This window comes from Tachypleus tridentatus, chromosome 8, assembly GCF_004210375.1.
Source record: "Tachypleus tridentatus isolate NWPU-2018 chromosome 8, ASM421037v1, whole genome shotgun sequence".
NCBI classification, from domain to species: Eukaryota; Metazoa; Arthropoda; class Merostomata; order Xiphosura; family Limulidae; genus Tachypleus; species Tachypleus tridentatus.
This window is the reverse complement of record NC_134832.1, coordinates 11,337,544-11,358,541: the sequence shown is the minus strand read 5'-3', so window position 1 is coordinate 11,358,541 and position 20,998 is coordinate 11,337,544. Positions and strand designations below refer to the sequence as shown.

Genomic DNA, 20,998 nt, shown 5'->3' with positions numbered 1-20,998 from the left:
CATTACTGTAATAAAACATTTTTAAAGATATCCTTCTTTTCTAAAAGCAGTATTTAAGTATCAATATTTGCATGATCATATCATATACATATTTTTAACACATTTCAAAATTCTGTAATTTAACAAAATTGCAAAGACAATGTAACTAATTGTTAAGATTATTGGGAAGGCAAGATGTATCTGTTATCGCATATACTAGTAGTAGCATATATTTATGTTGTGTTTACGATCACATGTGAGATCAAATACCAGATATAGTGCAAAGTCCTAGACCAAGTACATAGGTTAAGAAAATACAACGAAATTTTATTGATATCTTTTAATTATATGGTCACATGAAAACTAAGATAAGTAGGGATATAAGCTGTGAGTTCTAGGTGGCGCATTGTTAGGATTTAAGAAAGTTGAAAAGGGTGTGGGTTCATTTTCAAAATTAGTAATATTTGGTTGAAGAAATCGTTGGACTGAAACATGAATTTTGAAGAAGTATTGGAGCATCTTGGCCATTTTGGGTCATATCAAATAGTTGTGTATTCTTTAGTATGTATTCCATCTCTACTAGTAGGCATTCATATTATGGCCTCAGTCTTTTTAATGGGAATACCGAAACACAGGTAAGAAAAAAAATAAATTTACGTTACGATTTACAGTGTTGCTTCCATTGTGACCGGAACAAGTCTCAAACAAAACTGGTTCTTCATCGCTTCAAGTTTTCGAGACTTCTTTCACACCCACCTTTATGAGGAGTAAGTTTTAGTAGAACATACCCTTAAAATATCGCTTTAAGGAAATATCAAATGCAGTTTAAGTTTTAAGTTAAACTCCTGGAAAAAGTTACTAAAATGCTTGTCATTTACCTTACCAGGAAAAAAAGAAAAACAAAGTACTTGATGACTCATTAATATTATTAATGTAACATTGTAAATGTAATGCGAGGAAAATTAAAGGCTAAAGCTGACTTTTGAGGCAATACACTAATAACAAGGTTCCAATTTGAATGGACTTTATAATTTATTAATTACAACTACTACTATCCAGAGTACCACTTTTCTAGATGTAAATTGTATAAATTCATAGTAATGAAGGGTTTTCTTGGGATATGAAGTTGCTTCTGATTTGTCTAATTGTAAAAAATGCCCATAAAGCTGAAAAGCATAAAAATGTGAAGCAAGTGTGCATATATTTCTATGCGGTTCCACCAAACCTTTGTGCCAAATTTGGTGAAGATCCATCTACAGAGGTGAAGTAGTGGTAAATAATGCCCACAAAAAATTGCAAAATTCAGAAATTAATTTATATGTTCTCCTGCATGGACCTAATAAACCTCCATACCATCAGTGATGTCGAGAAACCCACTTGTTGAGAAATTTATATGCAAAAACGGCTCGTTTGAGTTGAGAAAATATTTTACATAGAAGGTCGAAATGTTGTTCGCTCTTCTATGTAAAATATTTTCTCAACCCAAACGAGCCGTTTTTGCATATAAACCTCCATACCAGTTTTGATGAAGATTCATCCACATTCTACAAAGTAGTTATGTAGGCAGACAATAGACAGTACTGTTGCCAATGACCAAAGAGTGAATGTTAACCAAAAATTAGGTCTTAGTTTTAAATATTGGTATATCAACTGTCTCACTCCATGCTCCACTGTGGTTTGGATGGTTTTATTAAATACAGAAGCATTTTCTGTTAGAAAAATATGCAAGCTAAATTTTGTAACCATCTAAAATCATTATTAGCAATTTATTTGTAGAAACAAAGCTATGCAGTGAAGTTTGTGGTACTTGTTACATAACTGACAAACCATACTTGGATATTTCTACCCAAATCGAACTAACAGTTTGTCAAAAAATTGAATGGGGATTGTAAACAGACTGATGTTGGCTTGGCAACAACATTCTTTATATCGTATCATTGAAAGTAAATAAGCAAAATGTCCTATGTTATATCATATGGTGTTGCTAGAATGAAAGAACATGCCCTAATAGCCTACGATGAAAGTGGTATAAATTATTTACCAGTTATATAATGATATATAATGGGTGGAGGTTACTAGTGGTACATATTTGTCAGTCAGTGTGTGAAGATTAAAACATGCCCTAATAGCCTACGATGAAAGTGGTATAAATTATTTACCAGTTATATAATGATATATAATGGGTGGAGGTTACTAGTGGTACATATTTGTCAGTCAGTGTGTGAAGATTAAAACTGATGTTATTACAAAATTGCTTCTATATCTTCATAGGTACTCAAGTTCTTTTATGGGTTTTCATAACTCATTTTTTAGCTGTTGCTTATGGCTTATAGAATGACTTTTTTTTTTTTCCCGAGTTCAACCTTTTAGCTAGTAACCTCATTATCTGTAATTTTGCTCTGATCCTGCCTTAAATAATTTCAGTTTGAGGTTAGGATTGTAGACATCCTTATGAGTAATAAAATCAAATAGAGTATACACATGCCTCATGCCTGGTATTGATACTACACAAAAATATAGTTAATGAGGAGAAAAAGGTCTTATTGATTAATATACAGTAAAACCTGTCTAAGGTGGAATATACACGGGACCAAGTAAAATTCCTGACTTAAGCAGGTTTTCTGACTTATACAGTGAACATGCATTTCTTAAATTATATATAATTTTTGAGCGAAACGTTATACTTTCTTGACTCAAGGGAAGTAAGACGTTTGTGAATAAAGTTATACTGTTTATGCTATATTTATTAAAATAAGAACAAAAATTGACATTTAAAATATATGCAAGTACACAAAATCTTAATCAAATTTATTTGAAGAAAGTGTCCAATTTCAACTATTTCATTTTTTAATAGGGTTTATCATGCGGTTAAAAGAGAACATCAATTCTACGGCCATTTTATTAAGTTCATTTTCCTCCATTTTTGCATACAATTTGATAGCGTTAATATAAATTAACACTTTCAGTGAAGTAGGAATTTCTATTTCCTCACTGTCTTTTCCATTGTGTTCATCTTCTGAATCTCTCACACTGTTAGCATCTTTCAATTCTATTGTAGATTTTAAATAATTTTCATCAGTTTCTGGTAAAACATTCTTGTGAATGTTCACAAAACTTTTTGCACTCACAGAATCATCTGCATCAAACTTCTCAAGCAGAGTTTGGATTTTACTAGAATCGTCATAACAAATAACTTTTTTTTTAAAAAAAAGGGTATTTAGCAGCTTTATCAGAAAAGGGTATTAAATACAATTTCCCTAAATTTTAAAATTAGAGAAGATAGGAATTTATTTTTTCTGTGAGAAATATTTAAAGAGTAGAATTTTGTACTTAAAAGACAAATATATTTTTACAAACCATGAATTTAATTTAACTGAAAAATAATGATTGTAGAAAAAAGAACAATATATTTAACTGATACTCACTGTAACAAAATGTCTGAGAATTTATTAACATTTAAATAAATTAATTAAATAAGAAATTAATATTTACTCAAAAACATTTTTTCCATCTTACTCGGATTCTAATCCTACTTGTTGGTAGATAGGGTAGGTGAAAGTTTTTCGTCTGAATTACGCAGGTTTTGCCATATACAGGGCCTTTTATAAGAGAAATCTTAATATAATGCTGCAAAATGTTGATATTTTCAGCTTGTACAGGTTCCACATCCTTTGGTTCTAGGTACAGGCATTTCCTTGGATGCATCTTCTCCCACCCCAAGATGCAAAAACAGTGTCTCTGGAATCCCCTTCCAACAGCAAATACCTCCCTCGAACTTGTTGTGGTTTGGTGGTTGCACACAGAACCCCCTCTATACCTTCTGTGTTCACTGTTGAACTATATGCCATTTCTCTTGCCCTGGATCACATTGAAGCTAAGCAGTACTCAAACTGCACTATTTTTACTGACTCTCTTAGTTCTCTACTGGCCCTGGAATCATTTCACGTTGGTTCAAACCCTGTTCTTGCTGATATTCAAAACTGACTGGCCCATTTCTCTTTAACATCTACTTCTATCCAGTTTTTCTGTATATCAGGCCACATTGTGGGAATGAGCTTGCCAACACAGCAGCTAAATCTATCTGCTCTGGCACTATCACTGCTGTGCCTGTCCCATACATGGACTATGGTCCTGTATTCAAGGCTCAGCTCCAAGTCAACTGCCAGCAACATGAAAACAAGCTTTTCCAAATAAAACCCTATATAGGAATTTGGCCATCTTGCTTCCATAAGGATTGGAAAGAGGAAATTTTTCTAACTAGACTACACATTGGTCACAGTTTTTTAAATCATCATTTACTTTTATCTGGAACTGATGCACCAGTGTGTTGTTAGTGTAACACTCAGATCACAATAAGCCACATTTTACTTTCTTGCCATTGTTACGATTCTCAATGATGGCACCATTTTAAACATGTTCTGTCCCAAGGTTTGTCCATAATGTTAGTGTTATTGGTGATGGTGACACTATCCACCTTGGTAATGTTTTTAGTTTTTAAAGGCCATCAATCTCTTTAATGCTATTTAAGTTTTTTAATTTATACATTATACCTTTTTAATGTGGCTCCCCTTTAAAAATCACAGTTCATCTAGTTCAATTTGAAATTAGAAACTGGCCATAATATTAAATAACTCGAAACCAGGACTGAAAAGGCCGACTTCAGGTGACTAATGCTGCTGTTTGAACTACTCGTTAGTCATCCTGACAAGTCATTATAATTTTGCTACACGTCTTTTAAAATCTTTTTATTATTTTCCTTTTTGAAAATGGCTATATTGTCAAATAACTCAAAACCAGGACTGGAAATGCCAACTTCAAGTGATTGATGGTGGTTTTTGTACTTATCTGTTAGTCTCCCTGACGAGTTATGATTATTACAGTTAGACTACAGAAAGTCCTTTACGACTTGAATTACCATGGTTTTTCTCTTGACAATATAGACTAGATGTAAACATTTGTTTTATGCTATTTATATATTTTTTTAAATTTTGTTTTGTTTTACCTTAATTTCCTTTTATGAATTTTACTAAATTTACTTTTAACATTTTACCAGATGTTTGGTGCAGATAGCCTAGCTGCTTTGTGCCATTACACTAAATCAACCAACCAGTCAAAGACATGTTTCATCCAACATCTCCTTTTCTTGAATATATAGATTTATATTGAACTAAACACTGCTTATAAAACTAATTCTAGTAGCACTGAAGAAAGATTGTCTAAATTCAACTTGTAAATTTTATTTTTCTGTTGACAGAATCACTTGACGACCTTTCTCTCACAGCATTAGTGTGTTATATTTGTTCAACATCACAACATCCAGTGAAGCATATTAAAGTGCTAATCTTTTTAACTAAAATGCTGTGTATTTTGTCAAATATCTTCTTGAACATGACTAAATACACCTAATATATAGAGAAAAAAGAGCAAAGAAACTAAAAGTAAGCTTAATTACTTTCTGGACTGCATGTTGCTGGCATTATATCTTGGAAATTAAATGACCAAAATTTTTAATTTCTGTAACTACTAAAGGTGATAGAAAACATGTTGTAACCTGTATATTAGTCATTTTTATTACTATTATATTAGTTAATGATGTGAAAAAAATATTGGAATACTAAATAAGTAAACCTAATATTTTGAACTATTTTTCATCAGAAATTAGTGTATAATATATGATGTGCACAACAATTTTTCTGAACGAAAATAGTTTAATTTAGAAATTTTGTGTGCAATATTCTTAGAAAAAATGTTTAAGGGTGAAAAATTGAATTTAGGGCATCCTTGTCAATGTTTTTTAATCAAAATTATAGCACTTTAACTTTTTTAAAGTACATGAAATTTTAAGTATATGTTAATTAACATAATGTACATATTTGCTTTAAACTTCAAGAATAAACTTAGAAAACATGTCGTGAACAGGTGTTTCATCAAGAACTGTGACAACTCACTCTCTGAATTTGAAGAGCCCTGGTTTCAATATTCTGTTCCAAAAAATGATGCAAGAGGATTTAATCAATGTTACAGATTCAAAAAAGCAACAAGTACAGGGAATGTTTCTTGTTTGGTCACTGATTTTAGTAATGCTACAGAGAAGTGTTCTAACTGGGTGTGGAACAAGGAAGAATTTCAATGGACGACTGTCTCAGAGGTAGGCCAAACAAACAAAAACATGACATACGAATGTTTGGAATTTGTGTTAAGTGTACATCATAGTACTGTTCTAAAATAGGTTTAGTAAAGCACTTTATTACATATGCCTTCAGAAAAACCTGAAACTTGTGATAATCCTACATTAAGTTACAGCTTGTGGAAAACTGTTAGTAAAACTTGAATTTTCTTTTTTCAAATTGTAACCTGCAACAATAACATTACAAAAAACTTGTGACCATTTCAGTCATTTCATGTCAGTCATCAAAGAAAGGCAGCTACAAACTGCAATCTATCAAATACTTAAGTGAACCACAGCAAATGGTTTTCAACTTTCTCTCTCTTAAAACTGTTTGTGTACATTTCTGCGAACAACAGGATATTCATCCAGATCCAGAACTTCATATTGATGATGCTGTATTTCTTGTCGAAGTTCTTAGGTCTTATATTTGACTGTAAATTAAACTTTATTTCTCCTATCAAACAACTTCATGCCAAATGTATAAGAGCACTAAACATCGTCCATGTTCTCTCTTCCACCTCTTGGGGAGCAGATCGATACTCCATGTTTAAAATTTATCTGATCCAAACTTGACTATGGGTTTATGGTTCTGCCAGAACCTCAGCACTGAAAATATTGGATCCTATTCACCATCAGGGGCTTCGGCTTTGCACTGGAGCTTTCATACTTCTTCAGTCCAAAGTTTGTATGTGGAGTACCATGAATCCCCTCTGTATATTTGCCATTTGCAACTGTCTCTTATGTATGCTTACAAACTTCGATCTTTACCACAGTATCATACTTGGGGCTGTGTTTTCCATCTTCAGTGTGCCACACTTTTTTTTATAATAGAAAATCTGCCTCTGTTCCTTTTAGTCTTTATATCCAAGCACAATCAGAAAAGTTGGATTTATCTTTGAATAGCATAGCAGTATCAACATATTGGCCTCTTCCATCATAGCTAATTACTATCCCCAACTGTGAACTATCTTTAAGTCATCTGGGGAAGGCAGATACTCCTGATTAGAGATATTATTCTTTATTTGCTGAACATGTTTTAAACAATCCATCCATTCTCATATATACAGATGGTTCAAAATCATGTGACTGTAGGCTCTGCCATGGTTTGTTACAGTTCGGTTGTAGCGCACAGAATCCCCTTTACAGTTTCTTTATTCACTGCTGAATTGTATGCTATTTCTCTTGCCCTGAATCATATTGAAACTATGCAGTATACGAATTGTATGATCTATACTAATTCATTCAGCTGTCTATTGGCCCTGACATCATTCCATGTTAGTTGCCACCCTATTCTTATCAATATCCAAAACGAACTGGCCCATCTCTCTATCACCTATCTCTGTCCAGTTTTTTTTTATTCCAGATTATGTTGGTATTCATGGCAATGAGCTAGCTGACAGAGTGGCAAAGTCCATCTGCTCTGGCTCTATCACCACCGTAACTGTTCCATACATGGACTATAGTCTAATTATCAAAACCTGACTCTACACCAGTTGGCAGTTGACATGGAGTGAGCAACGAAATAATAAGCTTTTTCAAATCAAGCCTTCTTTAGCTCTTTGGCCATCTTGTTTCTGTAAAGATCAAAGGAAGTTGTTTTGGCTAGGCTACACATTGGTCACAGTTTTTTAACTCACCATTTCCTTTTATCTGTTACTGATGCACCAATGTGTGGTCTGTGTGCCACTCAGATCACAATCATACATTTTATTATCATGCTGTCATGACAACCAAGAACGATGACATCATTTTAAACGTATTTTTATGGTTGGTTTGCCCTTGACGTTAGCCAGTGTCATAGGTGATACTGCTCACCTTACTCATGTTTTTGCATTTTTAAGAGCCATTGGTCTTTTTATCTTAAGGTTTTTATTGGACTATATACTGTTTTAGCATGATTTCTTTACACATTTTAATTTTTATTTTTACCTGAACCTAGGACAGGAAAGGCCAACTTCAGGTGACTGACAGCAAGTTTGCACTTAATGCTTCAGTCTTCCTGGCAGGTCTTAATTTTACATATTTTAACTTTAATTTCAATATACCATTACAGTATACTACATCTTGTTTGGCGCAGATATCCTAGTAGCTTTGTGCCAGTAAACATGAAATACCTACCTCTTAATACTAATGGTTCTAAGGCACTAAATTTGTATTCAATTAAATATACCAAAGAACATAGACTAATAAAATGCAAAAAGGAAACAATTTCTATTAACTCCCAAAAATTTACAGACTTTATAACTGTGCAACAAATTCATCCAAGATAGCCATTAATTTTCTCATGGAATCAAAGCTTGTTTTCTGAGTGAAATTAATTATCTGTTTAGAACACAACAATGTACAGTATGACTTTATATTGGTTATAGGTAACATGATTAAACATAAGAGTTCTAAAAAGAGGATGTGACAGGTGTGGTCTGATTTTCTATTCAGGAGCTCTGTAACCAAACAAAATTGAAGTCTGCAAAAATTATGGTTTGTCTATGCAATGACGAGCTTAGTGATTAATTTACATTTCTTTTTGTGCTTTTTGATGGAGTGGTGACAAAATAGAAAAGATAATGTCATCCTGGAGCAGTTAAAGATTTTTTTAAATATTGTCTTGTAGAATTAAGAACCAAAACTTGTATACTGTTGAAATATGGATTATTATCAATGTTTTTGTGCTGCATTAATTGGTATAATATTGTGTAATTTGATAAAAGTTTGTATGCAAGACACTAACACTTCGTGCTGTAAGTAGGGTTAAATGTCATTGACAGTTGACAGCAAAGAAAAAAAGTACTTTATTTTTTGTTTTTCATGTTTATTTTTTATTATGAGTAATACATAACAATATGGGTATTTTTAGATTAAGATTAGATAAGTATAAAAATGTTTCACGAGGCACATGAAAGCGGCATGTCAGTAATATAATTGAATATATTTATGTGAGCTGCACATGCAACAAGTGATTTCAATTTATGGCATAGATGGTAGTTAGGCACAGTTCAAAGGGCAATAGAATAAAATTTAAGTATAAACAGATGTGTATTGTTATGAGCTTAAATCTGCTTAAGATAAATATAGTTTCATATTACACTTTGAAGCTCTTCTAAAAGAAAAAAAAAAGGGTATTTTAGATTTATTTCTGGTGGTTGCAACGTCATTATAATTGACTGATTCAGTTTTCAGTTACAGTAGAGAAAAAAAAATTGGTTTTACTAGGGAAAATCACGTATGAAATGTATTCAGGCGGTTTTTAAGGTTTATAAAAAGGAAAATTTAGAATATTGTGATGAGATAAAGTATTTATAAATTTAACACAATTTATTTTGCACATACTCATACAATAGATATTCACAGAAAAATGTATTGAAATACATCACTAAAAAGATGTGATTTTTTTATGTGAAAAACTTGTTAATTCAAAGCTACCAAATTTTGTAAAGATATACATATATTGAATGTTAAATGTATTAAATATATAAATACTTTAACTGAGTGCAAAGAGGTCATGTTGTCAGTCAAGTTGATAAAATCCATGCTTAGAGAGGTAATTCCAACCCTTGGCTATCTAATGAGGCTGACCTGTAGTAGTGATTACTCATGAGTTGAGGGTGAAAAGCATGTGTGTTCTGGATGTTGTGCAGTTCCCCTGCTGTAATGGATTTACTGTTATATAAGTGTTTCAATATTGACATTTGTTTCTGTTAAATATATAAGAAATGAATGTAATTGTTAAATGTGTATTGCAAATTTCTTGCCTATTCACTGAAATTATATAAGGTGCTTGAATAAAAGAATTACCAGTATGTGTGTGCTGTTGTCTTTATTATTGTACAGGCTGAAATTTTTAGAAACTTCTCATGCCTATAAGTGTAACCAATGTGACATAGCCAAGAGATAGTATATTAATATGTAATTGGTTTGCTACAATTGGTATATTATTGGAAGCTATAACTATGATTAATGTTTATTAATTAAACTTTAGATATTGACCAGGAACATTTATAGATTTTGAACAATAAATATATACAAACTGTTTAAGTTCAGCATATTGGCATCAGATGTTAGTATCTTTATGAAGACATTATACAACTTCAGCTGTGAAAAACTTGCATGTGATCAGTCGAGCTACACTACATCACCAAAAGTATGTGTATACATTTGGCTGTTTCAGTCACACTCATTGCTAACAGGTGCATAAAATCAAGCATACAGCCATGTAATCTCCATAGACAATCATTGGCAGTAGAATGGGTTATACTGAAGAGCTCATTTTTCAACATGGCACTTTCATAGGATGCCACCTTTCCAACAAGTCAGTTAGTCAAATTTCTGCCATGGTCAACTGTAAGTGCTGTTATTGTGAAGTGCAAACATCTAGGAGTAGCAACAGCTCAGTTACGAAATGATAGGCCACACAAGCTCAGGAAGCAACATCAGCACAAGAACTGTTCTTTGGAAGCTTCACAAAATGGGTTTTCATGGCCAAGCAGCTGCAAACAAGCCTAAGATCACTATGAGCAATGCCAATTGTTGGCTTGAGTAGTGTAAAGCACATCACCATTTGACTCTGGAGCAGTGTAAATGTGTTCTTTGGAGTGATGAATTACGCTCCACTATCTGGCAATTTGACAAATAAATCTGGGTTGGGCAGATGGCAGTTGAACGCTACCTGCCTGAAGGCATAATGTAAACGGTTAAGTTTTGTGGAGGAGGAATAATGGTCTGGAGCTGTTTTTCATGGTTTGGACTAGGTTCTTTAGTTCCAGAGAAGGAAAATCTTAATACTACAGCATACAATGATATTCTAGAGAATTATGTGCTTCTAACTTTATGGTAACAGTTTGGAGAAGGCCCTTTTTTCTTTCAGCATGCCATTGCCTCCATGTACAAAGTAAGGTCCCTACAGATGTGGTTTGCCAAGATTGATGTGGAAGAACATGACTGGTCTGCACAGAGCTCTGACCTCAATCCCATTGAACACCTTCGGGATGAATTGGAATGCCAACTCTAAGCCAGGTCTTCTCACCTGACATCAGTGCCTTGACCTCACTAATGCTCTTGTGGCTGAATGGGAGTGATTCCCTTCAGCTGTGTTCCAAAATCTAGTGATTAGCCTTCCTAAAAGGGTTAAGGCTAATACAATTTTCTTTCTTAATACACATATTTTAATATACAAACAACAATATAATTTATAATAGTTATTATAAATAGTCATTACAAATAATGGTTTATGTACAAGAGTTTTTTAAACTTGCAAACAATATTCAGTATTCTATCTGGTTTAGAACTGAATATTTTATCAACACTCCATGTGTACAGCAACAAGCAAGGTAATTCTGAATTTGTTATGCTTTCCTTAAGCTAGCTAGAAGCCTATTCAACGAAATTGCATACCTAAATGCTCTGTATATATGACTTTTATTACTGTAAGTAATTATTTTGTTTCTGTCAATAAGTATTTGCAGATACAGAACTAAAATGTCTAGTTAAAAATATTCTGCTGCTAATAATTTTTAAACTTTCAACACTGTGTGCATTATTCAGTCTGTTATCTTTTATAAATACTAGCTTTGAATGAAGGTATATTGAAATTAAATCTGTAAAATTAAGTAACAAAATTGTGTGCTACAGTTCTGGTTGTGAAAGCTGTTATAAAGCTAATAATATACAATTGTCACCAGAGAACAAACCACAGTTAGACTTGCAATGCTAAAAACCAAGTAACTTCAGAGATTTGCCTTGTAAAACAAATATTCCCAAATTTTGAAAAGCCCATGGCACTTGTTAATAAAGTTAGAGTGTGAATGATCAGCAAAAGGAACTATTACAAATGTGCAAGGTACTGAGAAGCTTTCATCATCATGAGGTGCAAGTACTTCACACAGATACAGTAAATATATGTACATTATGCAACAAAGATGTCACGTGCCCAAAGATTGCTTAACAATGTAGTATAGGTCTCTTGGTACTCTGGGGTGTTGGTTTAGAGTACAGCTGTTTTGTTCAATTCAGATGGCTGCCTTTATTTTGCATTTATTGGTGTTTGATACTTTGTTTATGATTGCAGCAGTTTGAATAAAAAATATATACGTATGTTGTGGCTTTTTGAGTTACAATGATGGTAAACATGGGAGAGAGGTATTCTGTATGGTGGATCTGGTTTCCAATTTTTTTCCACTTTCCCCAGTGTAAAATTCTGGACAGTTATTTGATGTCAGTTTATAAACAATGTTGGTATTGTGTAATTCTGCATAATTTCTGTTTAGTAATTATTTAGTTTATAGCTAGGTTTTTGAGTGGATTTGAAGGAATTTTATGTTTTAATATTAAGTTTCCCAAGTATGAATAATTTTTGAATTGATTTCATGAATTAATGATAAACTTTATTGTTATGTCGTATTTGGTTTATTAGCATCAGTTTTGTTCACAAGTTTTGAGGGTTTGTTTGATTGGTGAAAATTTTGGTCTTTCGTCTTTTGTTTGTAGGATTATTAATGTTTCTTCATATGATGAGGATTTGATGTTATTTAAAACATGTAAGCTGTTGGTAGATAGTATCAGTCTAGAATCATAGATAAGATATATAATAAATATTGCAAGAAACTTTAAATTTCATGATGTACTAAATTACAGATAACAAAAAAGGGAGGTAGAAAAAGAATGTCTGCCTGATCTTTGACTATGGTTAATAAAAGTAGGTGATGTTTTTATGTAAAATACAAATTTCCATGTAAAATTTACTTCACAATTAAAATTTATATTGTTAATAGTTTGAAAAATAAAAGTGAATTAAGGGATAATTGTTATATATAAAAATTTCACATGTTTATGGTCTAAGAGGTACTGAACAGATAAATGGGAACTTAAAATTTAGAATGAAAGAACATGAATGATTGATAAATTATAAATGGGTGAATCAGCTTATGAAGAACATGTTGTGAATTTTACTTGTTTTTATCTGGAATATAAAAAATACTGAAACGTAATACAAGATGAACTAAACATACAGAATCCATAAAAGTTGTTTAAATAAAATTAATATAAACAGGTGTTTGCCCAGGAGCAATGGAAGTACATTTTGGGAAATTGTTATTGCAGATGGTGCCACTGTGAAAATATACTAATTATACATGTACTTAACTTTATAAGAAACTTCACATTTATTTCATGGCTTCTTCTGAAGATGGGAATTATTTCCACTGAAATATGTAATGTTTTTAAATTATTTTTTAAACTTCACAAATAAGTTATTGTGCAAGTAATAAACATTGATTTTTCATTTAATTAATTTTATTAAAAAGGATGAATATCTTAGCATAGAAAGTACATTTAAACAAGGATGTTAAAGTAATGCTTTGTTTGTGATTTTATGATATTCATGTGTAATGTACATCTTGTACAAAAACTGCATAAATGGAAGATAAAACGTATTGTCCTATCATTGTCTTGTAATAAAGTTCATTTTTAATGTATATTTCCTAGGATAAAAATGTAACTTGTTATTTTTTAAAAGAATGTATAAAATTTGTACTTTGTCTAAAGTTTTATAAATATGATAAATATTGTAAAAAAATAGATATTCTTTTTGATAGTTTGTTGATACCTAGGTGGAAATAAAAATTGCTTTGAAGAGTTTCTCTTGTTACAAAATATTGAAATACATTTTTAGTCTGTAACATGTGTAATAAACTACTTTAACTTGAATTCCTTCTTTTAAGCAAAATAATTTATTCTGTTTATTGTTTTATAATATATTGAGCCATGTGATTATGTTTATTTACTTTGTGTGAGTAAATTCTTGAGTCCACTCAAACAAATTGCCAACCTGAAATAGTTTTCCATACACTTAATTTATATTAATTTAGTGGAAATTTTTGTCTTAATTTAGTTGTACAAATACTTGGAAAGAAATTTAGTATTGTAAAAGCAATACATTAATAGTTAATTTGTATTGAAATTGACAACATTATGAAAACATATTTCCTGTTTGTTTAAATCTAGTGGAATCTGGTTTGTGAACAAAGCATGTTTGTTGCCTTATCTGGTTCTGTCTTTATGATTGGCATCTTGGTTGGAGCACTTGCATTTGGAGCACTGGCTGATAAGTAAGCATTTATATTTATATTTTGGATTTACTGTATTTAACCCTGTTTGCAACGAAATAGGGGTCAAAGGCTGTGTTATTATGTTTAACCTGCATTGAAAATTTTATTGAAATACTATTTTTATGAATTTGTCAATAAGTTTGGAATCAAATTGTAGATTATAATTCAAACTTTAATATTATGGGTTAATTTCTTAATTAAAAGGTAAATATTAAAATAATACATCTAATATAGAGTTTAGTAAGTCACTTGATATACTGAATACAGCATTGTTTAAAATTAGGTTATTGTGATATCAAATACATATTCTATAGTTTTGTACAAATTAGAAACTAAAATTACCAATATTAACAGGCTAGAATATAAAAAAAACCTCTTTGCTGAAATATGGATTATGTACTGAATCAAACACAGTGGACCATTCACCTCTTTTGGTATTTGGAAATAGTCCCTTGTATACATTTACTTCAGTATATGACATTTGAATAACAAATTGACAGTTTATAATGTCCCCTGAGGGGTTTTTCAGCCATCTTAATATGTGAAGAGGTTACCATACTATTTCAAACCAAGATTTCAAGAAGGCAGATTTTGTCTTTAGTCTGCTTAAGTTTCATGTTTTATAAACCTAAATACATCAGTTACTAAGTTTAATAAATTATAGGGGAATTTTATGGTATCAGTATATTTATTTGATTATTTGGTTATTCAACCACATTTGTGTGTGTGTGTGTGTCTAAACCTAAAAAAAAATTGATATTCTCTGCATGCAAAATTTTAAGTCTTAAAAACCTATGTTCACCAACAACAGGGTACAAAGGTTGTAGCAAGGAAAGAATTGTTTGCTTTATTTCTTGATTTATTGTTCTATGTCTTAAGAAAAATAAGTTTAATAATTTGTTTCTAAATTGTAATATATACAATAATTGAAATGACTTGTATACTACAAAATACTAGTCCACTAAAACACAGCCAAGACACAGAAGACTGAAGGTATTTTTGTATTAATGGATATGTAATGTTAGCTAGGCATGACTGGAAGGTCAATATAGTAAAATATTAATAAATATACGTAAATATATAGTGTTATAAGATTTAAGTTACTTAGACTAAAGATAAACATTTGTATTTTTGTGTTATATGTAGTTATTCAGGCATGAAAAACCATAACTTATATTTATTTTCTATTTTTTTTTATGATGGTTATGAGGTCAGTTAAGTGACAGACCCTACATAGTGTTGAAAATGAAATGTAAAATTTGAATTTATTTAGGAGGTTTTAGAGATGATACAAGTAATATTTGAGGCTTTTAAAACAAAAGTTTTTTTTTAAGTTGTAACATGAAATCACCTTTCACACAGACTAGTAACAAAACAGCCTATATTTTTCAAACAACTTTGTAGGGGTAAATATTTCATTAAAAAAATCTTTTTTTTTATACAAAAGAATTGTAATTTTTACTGAAAGTATACCAGATTTTATGAAGGTACACGTGTATCAAAAGTTATAGTGCAAATACTTAACATTTGTAAATGTGTAGATGAACTCCTGTATATTATACCAAGCCTGTTGCAAAGGCGTTAATGTTAAAAAAATAAGGGTTATCTCCTTCAAATTAACTTTGGTATATTTACTTGTGTAAAATAGTCAATAAATACTCTAAATGTTTAACACACTTAAGAATTTTTATTCTGTTTTAGATTTTTTAGAAAAAAAAAAGTAGCACACTTTAATCATGCAGAATTTGTAGGTTTTTCAAAAATGTTTCATTGGCAAAATTTTTAAACATGAAGCAGTGTTAATACATTTCCCATTTCTAATGTAATAAAGTTGCTACATTTTGATTTTAAGGAAATTGGTTTGGATTAAGAGGCAAGATAATGTTTTAATGTGATACCAGAGGTAATGTGTATACTTTGTAGAAAACCTAAAATACTGTTTTTTTTTGTGTTTTTTTTCAGAGTTGGCAGGAAGCGAGTATTTCTTTTTGCCCCACCACTGTTGGTATTATCATCTGTTGGAACTGCCTTTTCCCCCAACTATGTTGTATTTATTCTTCTTAGATTTGTAACTGCTGCAGCAATATCTGGACTCTTCCAGACAGGATATGTTATAGGTGAGTATAAATGATGCTATTCAACTTTGTAATCAAACCTATTAAGTGAGATTAATTTCAGGTTTTTGTTAGCCAAGGATTTATTTGGGATGAACAAATAAATTCTAAAATGAAATATACAAATGGGTTTTAGATTACTAGCAAAACTATATGTAGCTGCGTAAATTGAAAATACATATTTCTTGGTGATATATCAGAAAGTAGCTTAAATCAAAAACTATTTACATTTAAAATTGAATTGATATTTTTACTTTCATGGTACATTTTATGCACTTTGCTCTAGGCTAAATGATCCCAAACTATGCCTTTACTTTAGGATTGTTATACCACTGCTCGTAATATCTAAGATTTCACAGCCCTCTTGCACACCATCACTAAATTTGTAATGGGCAGACTGTAATCAAAATATTCTATCTGGATAAATGCATTTTGGCATTTATGAATCCTAATATTTTGAGGCATCAAGTGTGATGTGGCACACTCTGGCTTTTAAATAGGTTAAATTATTAACCTTTTGCAACAACACAATGTAGTATGTACTCTTTTCTAGACTTGTTATTCCAGACAACTCACTATTGTTTTGCATACTTATAAGCACATTCATATCAGTGTTGAGACCTTAATTCTTGTATGAGGTATGACAAACGTAACAAAATATTGAATGATTATTTAAAATTGAAGAAACCAAGAACCAACTTAAATATCATGATGCTTGTATTCTCACTTAACAAAATAACAATTAAGCATAGCCTGTTGAAAGTTTTAATGACTAGTTCTTGAAAAAAGTCAACAATTAATGTTAAATATTACAGCTAAAAGAGGTAAACATATTAATATTCTTTGGATCCAGCGAGTCTCACTTGGCATTCAAAATATGATGTGTACTGCAAAACAACATTTGTGCAGGGGTGTTGGAATTGTCAGATACTTAACTGTAAATGTACTAAGCTGTTGGTACAATTCTGTCCAGAATTTCAATGGTCTGCCTTGTAGACATAGTATCTGATCATGTACCTTATTCCATTTGGTCTTCTACATTCTTTTCAAGATATTTCAGTGTTGTTCATATTCTTTTGAATAGATATCAGTGGCTTTAAACCAGCAGTTGTCTTTTTTTTTTTCGTTTCTATTCATAATTCTTGAATTTTCTGAGCACTAAAATTACATGAAAGTACAACTAAACAACAGTACTTGGTGTCAACAATCAAATAACTTCATTTTTTATTATGTAACATTTTTTTTCTTATTCATTCAAAAAAGGCATACCTTTAAGTCTTGCATTTAGAAAATAAGCTTTGATCAAAATGCCAACAGTGGCAACCAATGTATATCTGTTTTCAAGGTCCTGAAACATTGTTTTTTTTGATCTGCATTATTACTCCTGAGTCATCACTGGGTGGTTGAAGGTAAATTTTTAACTGATTCATTGGAGGTAAACTTGATACAGTGACACAAGATTCATTGTTAAATACCTGAGTAGGCTCTGAAAAGGTTCCAAAATTTCAACTGGCTTTTCTATGTTTCTCATTTCTAATTTTAGTATAAAATATCCAACAAATGCTTCAACCTTATGGTAGTTACTTCAAGTTCACTTAAGATATTTTAACTTTCTAAATACTGAGTAAAGCTTGAGCTCATATCTTGAGTTAGTCCATAACTTCTTGAATGCTGGTGTACAGTTTTGAGATAATATTCCCCTTTTATCTTGATGTCACTTGCTATTTTGGATTAAAAGATGTAAACAACATTACAAAGTCAGTCTCTTCCATGTTTTGTAATGAATGCATACCCTTAACTCTGTAGTTTAATAATACCTCTGTTACTTTTTTTTCTGTTTCATTTTGTTTTTAGAAATAGTTGGCTTTAGTTGGTAAAACCATATGCTTATTATGTACAATTACCAGTATGAGAGGCCTAACTATATCTGGTTTGCTGACTGAAGCTGTACTGAGAAACCTTGAATAAAACTGCAACCTACAACAGTTATGGCCAACCAAAGGATGCATTAGGCCTCTTACATCCTAGAATTTGTTTTAAGTTTTTATCTTTGGTGTAAAAAAAACCATCAAAATCTGTAACATGTATATATATAATTAGTAACAATGTTTTGACTTCACACTAGTCACAGTTAAATTTTATAGGTTCTCCTGGTGAGACAGCAGGAAGTTTATGGAAGTACAGTGCTAAAATCTGGGTCTCACTTTCCCACATTGGACCCAGTAGACAGTCCAGTGTGGGTTTGCTGTAATACATACATTTTTAGGGTGATAATATGATACGTGTTAACATTTTAAAAGTTAGATGTGTAATAGAACCAAATTTGCAAATTAAAAAAATTTTGACATGAAAGAAGAGACTTTTACTACAGTAATATATTATTTTGGATTAATCAGTGTTAACTGTATATAACCAAAGTAACTTGTATGTCAAAGTTAAAATATTACATTCTGTAAATGATGTTTTAGTCAGGTTATAATCCACAGGCATCAAAACATAAAACTTTATTTTTAGTAATGTGATTTGATATGGAAATAAAAATTTAATTTTTTTTTAATAGGCCCTTCACAAGTCAGTGGGAAACATTTTTGTTTAAAAAGAAAAAAAACTACCCAATCTGGTTTTTCTTAATTTGAACTGAATTTATTTTTATGATTGTATTGCATTCTTTTAATGCTGAGGCTGTGAAAAGTGAAGTATTAAAGTGACTTAAATCCATCATAGCATCGCAAAATTAACAGCCAAACACAATAAGCATGGAAGTTTCCAAGTGACACACAGAGGTATTCAGAAACTGTATAAACTACTTGGTAGGTAATGTGCAGCAAGCTGAGTACAATATTATACCTATAGCTGCTTTCAAAGCTTTCCTCTCTGCACATTCTACTGATAACTGTCATGATGCTTTTACCTTCCCTACCAAATTGCAAGCAAAATAGTTTGTATCTAAATTGAAAGCTAAACATTGAAGAGGTGATAGCAGAAGCATAAAAGGTTGGCAGTTGTTTAAATAATGATGCTGAGAATGTATTACCAGTACTAACTAGTATGGAGACTTCAGAATGCTGAATGTAACTTAAAAATTTATCAGTTAACAAATGAAAACTTGTCTCAAAAAGATGCATCCAAAACCATCCTGTTTGGGAGTTTTCAAACTAAACTTCTTTTTAATATTCAACCAATTGTAGTATAAAGATGCATTTTCCCTCCAAGGGGGACATGTTGAATTGCAGTTATATAGTTATGGTTTTTGTTTTTCAACTAATGTAAAATAGGTCTATGAATGTGATAGTCTTAAAATAGAATAATAAATACTGAGAGAGTATCATAAAATATTGAAATATTTTGACATTATAAATTAATTCATGTCTTTGTCAACAGTTATGAAAATGAAGAGAAAGCATTATGTATTTCATGTAACTGCCAATAAGTAAAAACCACAGAAAAAAAATTTTTATATTTTATTTTTCAAAAATCTTAATTTATTGTTCCAGAATTGACTATTTTTAATTTTTTTGAATACTAAATAAGCATTTGTTTAAAATTGTATCATTAGTTTAAACAGGCTTTATCACTCAATCTTGTTTGTGACAGCAGTAGAAATTTCCATAATTTTTTATAACCAGTAATAAAAGTAAAAACAGTGAACTTGATATAATATACACAAGTTAAGTATTTATACTATACCTTTTAATGCAGTATGTGTACCTTCACAAAATTTGGTAGTCTTTTAGTAAATATTAGTTTTTGTACATACAAAATCAGATTTTTTAATGAAGTATTTTTTACTAAGAATTGGTTTGAAGATATTGAGCATCTTTTCATTACTATCCCAAATGTAAAGTGATTTTCTTGTTATGATTAAAAACTTCTTTGTTCCAAAATCAGAAACTTTATTTTATCTGTTATTTTCACTACCCTAACTATATGGTATCTATCAATTTGGCAACCTTGTAACCACCTTAAATTAGGAAATAAATCTAAATTATCCTTTTTCGTTTCCAGAATGACTGCAAATAATAACACAAAAACAAATGTTTTGTCTAAGTGGCTTAAATCTCTTAACATTATACATTTATATATATTTGTTATATTGACCTACCAATCATGCTTGGTTAACATTACAAATGTTACAATGATGTGGTGCACATATACTCATATTACTATATCCAAAAGTATAAAACTGGCCTTTTCAAAGTGACTTTTCTCATCTGTACTTTAGTGTAAAATACAAATAATTTATGTATTGTCAATGAAATATTTTTCTCTTTTAGAGAAAATTAACACTAATAGAATTAAGTAAACAAAATCAAAAGGAAGGACTGCATTAAAAACAGCAAATCCAAACCTCTGAGTAACATAGTTTGTTATAACCAAAAACAAGACAAAACGAAAAGAAATTAAAAAATAATTAGTGCAGTGTATTTTAATTTTTTTTAAAGAATCCCAGGGTACATGCAATAACATGGGGTATAAACTACACCTTAGGTTTTGGAGGTAAATGAAGTAGGACCCACATCATCTATCAGACTTAACTTCCATTCACCAGTCTCACATAAAACAAAGTAAAAGAATAACGATAGAAATAATAGATATAGAAATTAGGAGAGCGAGAGGGGGTGCTCAAGCCCAATATG

At 30.9% G+C, this 20,998-nt stretch overlaps 1 protein-coding gene across 6 annotated transcripts in view; it reads left to right on the top strand.

The window, feature by feature from the left end:
- The first annotated feature begins 267 nt into the window (after nucleotides 1-267).
- The window catches only part of LOC143258520 (organic cation transporter protein-like), an 84,398-nt gene continuing 63,667 nt past the window's right edge, over nucleotides 268-20,998 (top strand). For 3 of the 6 annotated variants that reach the window (XR_013032335.1, XR_013032333.1, XR_013032334.1), the window contains exons 1-4: nucleotides 336-614; nucleotides 5,899-6,127; nucleotides 14,144-14,247; nucleotides 16,210-16,364. Coding sequence is in view for 3 of the 6 variants with exons in the window: in XM_076517615.1 (XP_076373730.1) it covers nucleotides 472-614; nucleotides 5,899-6,127; nucleotides 14,144-14,247; nucleotides 16,210-16,364 (631 nt within the window). In the remaining 3 variants the exon portion in view is untranslated. Of the gene's footprint in view, nucleotides 615-5,898; nucleotides 6,128-14,143; nucleotides 14,248-16,209; nucleotides 16,365-20,998 lie in introns of all 6 variants that reach the window. The other 3 variants (XM_076517615.1, XM_076517614.1, XM_076517616.1) reach the window with 3 other exon arrangements.